The following is a 7,492-nucleotide window of genomic DNA, read 5'->3' on the forward strand; positions in this document are numbered from 1 at the left end:
CAGACGTCACTTTTGTACCTTTTGTCAAGTTCAGACGTTGCTTTCGTACCTTTTGTCAAGTTCAGACGTCACTTTCGTACCTTTTGTCAAGTTCAGACATTACTTTCATACCTTTTGTCAAGTTCAGACGTCACTTTCGTACCTTTTGTCAAGTTCAGACGTTGCTTTCGTACCTTTTGTCAAGTTCAGACGTCACTTTCGTACCTTTTGTCAAGTTCAGACATTACTTTCATACCTTTTGTCAAGTTCAGACGTCACTTTCGTACCTTTTGTCAAGTTCAGACGTTGCTTTCGTACCTTTTGTCAAGTTCAGACGTCACTTTCATACCTTTTGTCAAGTTCAGACGTCACTTTCGTACCTTTTGTCAAGTCCTTTTGTCAAGTTCAGACATCACTTTCGTACTTTTTGTTAAGTTCAGACGTCACTTTCGTACCTTTTGTCAAGTTCAGACGTCGCTTTCGTACCTTTTGTCAAGTTCAGACGTCACTTTCGTACCTTTTGTCAAGTTCAGACGTCGCTTTCGTACCTTTTGTCAAGTTCAGACGTCACTTTTGTACATTTCACATTAACTTAGTAGATTAAAATCCCACTTTCTATGTCAGAACAAATCCCAGACTCTCCTAACCCAGGACCCAAACCCAGGACCCTAACCCAGGACCCTAACCTATTTCCGGGAAACATTAGAGGCTTCTCAAAATCGACCTCATTTCATTGCTACATGTTCTCGAAACAGGACGCAGGATGACTAAAAGTCCTCGTTGTATCTGTTGCGATGTTTGTCCCTCGTTGGTATATGCTAAAGACGCCACCCTACCGACGCACGGTAACTGACGTACGGACAGTTCGAGACGCGGACGGCCGTTCGGAACGTGACTCGTTCGTGCGTAGGGTAGCGTCTGTGCTTAGAGAACTCGTGCCAGGCTTCAGACACGAATAAATCCGGTCTCAAATTCGGCCTCGTTCGTCTTCCCGAGCCTGGGCTAACGTCTAATCTAACGTGCGCTTTCCCCCAACAGACGGCCTCCGGCGGCGGAACGTCGCCGTCGCCAGCAGTGACGGCACCTCCGTGGCGACCCCCCAGGGCATCGAGGCAGCCGCGGGGTACCCGACGCAGGCCCAGGTGACCGTGAGCGTCCTCCAGGCCACGGCCGACCCCATACAGCAGATGGCGACGATGCAGCAGATGTATGCGAACTACATGGCCTACATGCAATAGTAAGGGAGGAGCTTGTTCCTTTTACTGCACCTCCTTCCTTATTCACGCCTTTCAAACCTTTCGCTGTTATTATTATTATTATTATTATTATTATTATTATTATTATTCGGAAGATGAAGAAGAACCCTATTCAGATGAAACAAGCCCACCACAGCGGGGGTGGGGGCCATTTTGACTCGAAATCCAAGAAGCTTCCAGAGAATATTAAGGCGTTCGTTCGGAATGCGTAAGAGAAGGCGGATGGAAACACGGAAGAAAGGAAAAATTAATTAACAGATAAAAAATGTATTAAAATACGGCAGTTGTGGCCGAAGGGACGTCAAACGGAACCTGTCCCCGGAGAACCTGGCACCTGAACGCGGTCTCGAAACCAATCGCGGGGGTCGTTCCCGTTCGTCATCTTTGTGAGGTCACGCTCTCGGGTTCGGGAGACGTACCGAGGGTCGCAAAGAGTGCCGTGAATCCTTTCGGGCAAGGCCAAGGTTCCCCTCGGAGACTGTGAAAGTTTTTACTCGTTAATTTAGTTTTTGGTAAACGAGATGTTTTTTTTTTATTTGAGTTTCCCTTCGCCTTCCGCTACTTCTTCCTAATGGACGCCTTGATCTTCTTCGGAAGCCTCTGGGATTCCAAGTCGGTGGGGGCCGCTCGTTTGGGGTCCTTCGTCACCTTCTTGATGATAATAATAAAAAAAAACGTTTAATTAACCGTCCGTCGACCTTTCCAGCATTCAGATGGGCGGGGGGATGCCCTGGCCCCAACAGATGCTGCACCACATCCCGGCGTCGCCCTCCAACGCCGCCGCCGCCTCGGCCGCCCAGGCGGCGGCCGCCGCCGCCTCTCCGTCGGCAGAGTCCGTGGAGCAGCAGGCCCACCAGCCCCAGGCGGCGGGCGACCAGAACGTCGCCGCGAACCTGCAGCCGCAGCAGCCGCAGCAGCCGCAGCCGCAGATTCGGATGAACGCTCAAGGTGAGGTGGAGTCGGATGTTCATATGGATATTATTATTATTATTATTATTATTATTATTATTATTATTATTATTATTAATGAATAGACGCACAGAGGCGTAAGATTCGACCCTAATTTGACCCCTAATATGTACATAGAGACATAAGACTCGACCCTCCCTCAATAATGTTAGGTGAGATTCGACCCCATTTCGACCCTAACCTGTCCATAGAGACGTAAGATTCGACCCTCCCTCAATAATGTTACGTGAGCATCGACCCCAATCCGACCCTAACCTGTCCATAGAGACGTAAGATTCGACCCTCCCTCAATAATGTTAGGTGAGATTCGACCCCAATTCGACCCTAACCTGTCCATAGAGACATAAGATTCGACCCTCCCTTAATAATGTTAGGTGAGATTTGACCTTAATATGTACGTAGAGACATAAGATTCGACCCTCCCTCAATAATGTTAGGTGAGATTCGACCTTAATTTGACCCTAACCTGTCCATAGAGACGTAAGATTCGACCCTCCCTCAATAATGTTAGGTGAGATTCGACCCCAATTTGACCCTAATATGTACATAGAGACATAAGATTCGACCCTCCCTCAATAATGTTACGTGAGATTCGACCCCAACCCGACCCTAACCTGTCCATAGAGACGTAAGATTCGACCTGCTGCCTTCCAGGCGGCGAGGTGGAAGACGACGACGAGAACGAGGGCCTCGGCCGCGACTGGCTGGACTGGATCTACGTCCTGTCGCGAATGGTCGTCCTGCTCTCGGTTGTGTACTTCTACTCGACCGTCTCCAGGTTCATGATCGTCGTCTGCATAGCCCTCCTCCTGTACCTGTGAGTGTGCCGAGAGGCTTTTTTGTTTTTCCTCTCAACCCTTTCTGTTCCTCCTGGACCTTTCAAACCTTTCTGTTCCTCCTGGACCTTTCAAACCTTTCTGTTCCTCCCAGACCTTTCAAACCTTTCTATTCCTCCTGTTATGCCTTTAAACCCTTTCTATTCCTTGTGTTATGCCTTTCAAACCTTTCTATTCCTCCTAGACCTTTCAAACCTTTCTATTCCTCCTGTTATGCCTTTAAACCCTTTCTATTCCTTGTGTTATGCCTTTCAAATCTTTCTATTCCTCCTAGACCTTTCAAACCTTTCTGTTCTCCCAGACCTCTCAAACCTTTCTGTTCTCCCAGACTTTTCAAACCTTTCTGTTCTCCCAGACCTTTCAAACCTTTCTATTCCTCCTAGACCTTTCAACCCTTTCTATTCCTCCGTTATGCCTTTCAAACCTTTCTGTTCCTCCTAGACCTTTCAACACTTTCTATTCCTTCTAGACCTTTCAAACCTATCTATTCCTCCTAGACCTTTCAAACCTTTCTATTCCTCCTGTTATACCTTTCAAACCTTTCTATTACTCCTAGACCTTTCAAACCTTTCTGTTCCTCCTAGACCTTTTAACCCTTTCTATTCCTCCTGTTACTTAGCTCTATCAACCCTTTCTATTCCTCCTGTTATGCCTTTCAAACCTTTCTATTCCTCCCGTTACACCTTTCGAACCTTTCCACTGTCAATTTCCCGAATGACCTCAGGTCTCAGCTTAGCTTGGTGTCAATTGAAAGTGGAAGAAGACCCAAAGGGCCTCTTTTTAATGTCCCTCTCTATATCTCTGCCTCTCGACAGGTACCAGGCAGGTTGGTTCAGGCCCACCAGAAGAGCAGCGGCAGCCCCCGAACAGCCGCCGCAGCAGCAGGGAGCAGGAGCAGGAGGAGCAGGAGAAGCAGCGGACGGCAACGAGAACGAAGCGGACGAAGAAGGCCCGGACGACCGGAACAACAATGTTAGCAACAACAACAACAATAACGAGGTCCCCGACCAGCTGGTGATGGAGAACATAGAACAGCAACAGCAGCAGCAGCAGCAGCAGCTGCTGCAGGAGCCGCCGCCACAGCAGCAGCAGCAGCAGCAGCCTCAGCCTCCGCCTCTCGCGCAGGAGAACAACAACGGCGTCACGGACAGAGGGATCGAGGCGGACGAGCTGCACGTGCGGCCGTCGCTCCTCGCCCTCTCCTGGACGTTTCTGACCACTTTCTTCACTTCCCTGATCCCCGAGCAACCTCAAGTCATCTAATGGGGGTTTTAGGGGTTTTTTTTTTTTTTGGGGGTTGGCGGGAGGAGGAGGAGGGGGCCCACCGAGTTGCGTGTCGACCGCGTCTGCCCCTCTCACAGCGACGACGGAAGGTGTTTCGAAAGCCAGCAGCCTCGAAGACGCGGCAAGTCTTTCGCAGGGGTCTTGCAACGTCAGGGCGCCGCACGGACGCTAAAACTGTCTTCTGCGGACGTCAAGACGCAACGGATCTTTCGCAGGGGCCTTGCGAGGTTACGGAACCGCACGCGTGCTAAAACTGTCTCCTCTAACTTCAGAATGCAACAGATCTTAATTAGGAATCTTGCGAGGTCACCTTTAATGTCGAAGCGCGACAAAACGGCGTATTTAAGGGAAGACTAAGTTTATAGTTTTCCAAGACGGAACAAACAAACTGTCGTGAAAATTAATTTAAATTTTCCAGAGCACGAGATCGATAAGAGCGATTATAATTGTCCCGAGCTAAAATTAAGCGCCGCAGAAGAATCCGCATATAATTTTAAGTAAACGCTCGTCTTGCGAAAGGGAAAGATTATATACTGTCGGGAAAAACCTTTTCAGTTCGGTATAAGTTTGCAAAATGTTTTTGGTTGTGAAGTGTTGTGTAATGTTTCATAGATTCACGAGTTTTTGGGGACGTTGTAATCCAAATGGTCCGTGGTAACTTGGAGACGTTCTTTTTTTGTGTGTTTATTCCGGACGGTATATTCTTTGCTGTACGAGTCGACCGCGTTCTTAAGTCGGGCCTCTTTCCCTCGCGTTGCGGAAGGAGTCGTTAACTTGGTCTGTCTCTGAAAAGGGGACGTCTGAAGTCAGTGGAATTAACCGCGAATCTTCCGCCTCCGTTCCGCTCTCCCAGCCTCTGGAAAAAGCGCGCCGTCTTCGTCGCCTCGTCGTACTTGGAGGCTGAGCGGGCCTGTGCGGCGGTGCGTTTTACGACAAATGAATCTTAAACTCTGAGAACTAGTTTGAAAAAGTGTCGGGGTCCCTTTCGAAGTCGCTTGAGAGAGGCAGATGCACTTCTGTGTCTCGGATATCCGAAGAGAATCCTTCCTGGTCGTACCGTTCAGATGCGTTGCGGGAGCGCCGTCGCGTTCCGCCTGCCCCCCGGGGTGTTCGTGGGCTCGGGACGAGGTCTTTTTCACTTCATTGGTGGTGGTGGAGGGCAGTACACTTTGTTACTCGCGGAAATAATTTATTACACAGCGACTCCTTTTAATTTATTGCCCCTCGTTCCTCTGGGAGCTACCAAAGATTGCACGCAGGGGTGTGGTGTGCCCGTCAATTTGCACGCTCCCGCCCGTTTCAGTTCGCCCCCTTCGTCCCCCGAGCCGACGGACACCCGGGGCCGCCCGCGTCGCCGAGATGCGAGGAACGGCGTCCCGAGGTGTCTTCCTCGCGTCTCGCGCGGCCTCCCCTCCGAAAAGTCGTGCGCGGGGCGTTGGACTGTTGCCCCAACGCGTCCTGAGGAGCAGTGAGATACAAAGATTCTTTAGTTTTCGTGATGGCCAGTTGTTCTTTATATTTTTTTTTGTATGTTACACATATATATATATATTATCATTTTTATGTTTTTGTTCACTAAAAGAGGAATATGTCAAGGTTATTATACTTAGGAAGAGAGATACAAGATGTCGGGGTGAAGGTTCCTCTCTGGTTTTTTTGTTTTGGTGAACTTGGCGTGTTTATGAGAGGAGGAGAATTTATTGTTAAATGTGTTTGTATATTCGCGCGCGCGCGGTTCGGGCGGACCGGCGACGTAACGCGGGTCGTTCGCGTGCGTTTGCGACTCCGCGCGGCTGCCAGTTGTCTCGACTGTGCCGAAGAGGAGACTGATTTGAGGCCAGAAATCACGGCGAAAGCGTCGACGACGCTTCTCGTTGAACGATTGTCAGCTTGACGGTGAGAAATTGAGATCATATCAGTCATAAACCGAGCGACGGTTGTACGTCGATGCTCGGTACGTAATTCCCGCGTCAATCTGTAATAGGTTTTTGTGGGTCTGTCGAGTCATTCAAGTACGTAATCTCGGCTTTGTACGACGCACACTGATAAGCATCCGGTTTGGTCGTGTGTTTATGTAACGAATCTTAAGAGTTCCTTGGTCATTTAAAAGGTATAATTTTTCGTTTTGCCGTTCGTCGAGTTACGTAAAGATGCGACCTGAACGCGGAGTCGGTTTTGCGACGAAATGTTTCCGGGACGAAAGACGTTCCGATCGTGCCCGCGCGAGGGAAAACGAATAAGATCTTGGCAGAACGCGACCTTGTCGACGTCCCCTGCCAAACTTCTGACGCAAGCCTCCGTCTCCTCACGCGTTCCGACCTGCGAACGCCGCCGCCGCCGTCCCGCCCCGCCCCGCGCGCCCGCGGCCTGTAAATACGGCAACAGAGAGTCTTTAACAGGGAACCTTTTTCTGCTGTACAGCCAAAAACTCAGAGCAGTGACGACTTCAGATGTTTTTGTTGTGTGAGATGTGTGTAGTGTACAGATGAAGTTATATATATATATATATATATATAACCTCCTAAGTATCATTTGCCTTTTTATATATTGATGTAGAGTGTATAAGGTAGGGATAAGTGAATTGAGGAGTTATAATAATTATTGTTCGAAAGGAGACCGTCAATGCGTTTCATTTTGTCCTTGTGAATGAGTGTGGTGTTTTGTGCCGTGTACCTGCTTCGGGTGTACCTGTGTGTACGCAGTCGACCCCCGGTGTTCGCGGGGGATGCGTGCCACTAGCCCCCCCCCCCCAAGAATGGCTAAAGTCCGCGAGTACTTAGAATCCCCTCTTAAAAACACTTGTAACTGCCTGTTTTGATAGGCCAGACACCAAAAAGCCCTCTGAAAATGCATAGAACTGCCTGTTTTGATAGTTCAATCACCAATAATCCTTAGAACTGCCTATTTTGATAGGTCAGACACCAAAAAACCCTCAGAAAATGCCTACAACTGCCTATTTTGATAGTTCAGACACCAAAAAACCTCTGAAAATGCATACAACTGCCTATTTTGATAGTTCAGACACCAAAAAACCTCTGAAAATGCATACAACTGCCTATTTTGATAGGCTAGACACCAAAAACCCTCAGAAAATGCCCACAACTGCCTATTTTGATAGGCCAGACACCAAAAACCCTCAGAAAATGCCCACAACTGCCTATTTTGATA

At 48.8% G+C, this 7,492-nt stretch overlaps 1 protein-coding gene across 1 annotated transcript in view; it reads left to right on the forward strand.

Moving 5' to 3' along the window:
• Herp (Homocysteine-induced endoplasmic reticulum protein) overlaps positions 1-6,940 on the forward strand; it is a 15,857-nt gene extending 8,917 nt beyond the window's left edge. The window contains exons 4-7 of the mRNA XM_067103172.1: positions 1,018-1,216; positions 1,942-2,183; positions 2,859-3,021; positions 3,856-6,940. Of these exons, the coding sequence (XP_066959273.1) occupies positions 1,018-1,216; positions 1,942-2,183; positions 2,859-3,021; positions 3,856-4,303 (1,052 nt within the window). The 3' untranslated portion in view covers positions 4,304-6,940. The remainder of the gene's footprint in view (positions 1-1,017; positions 1,217-1,941; positions 2,184-2,858; positions 3,022-3,855) is intronic.
• The last annotated feature ends 552 nt before the right edge of the window (positions 6,941-7,492 follow it).

This window comes from Macrobrachium rosenbergii, unplaced genomic scaffold, assembly GCF_040412425.1.
Source record: "Macrobrachium rosenbergii isolate ZJJX-2024 unplaced genomic scaffold, ASM4041242v1 60, whole genome shotgun sequence".
Taxonomy (NCBI): Eukaryota; Metazoa; Arthropoda; class Malacostraca; order Decapoda; family Palaemonidae; genus Macrobrachium; species Macrobrachium rosenbergii.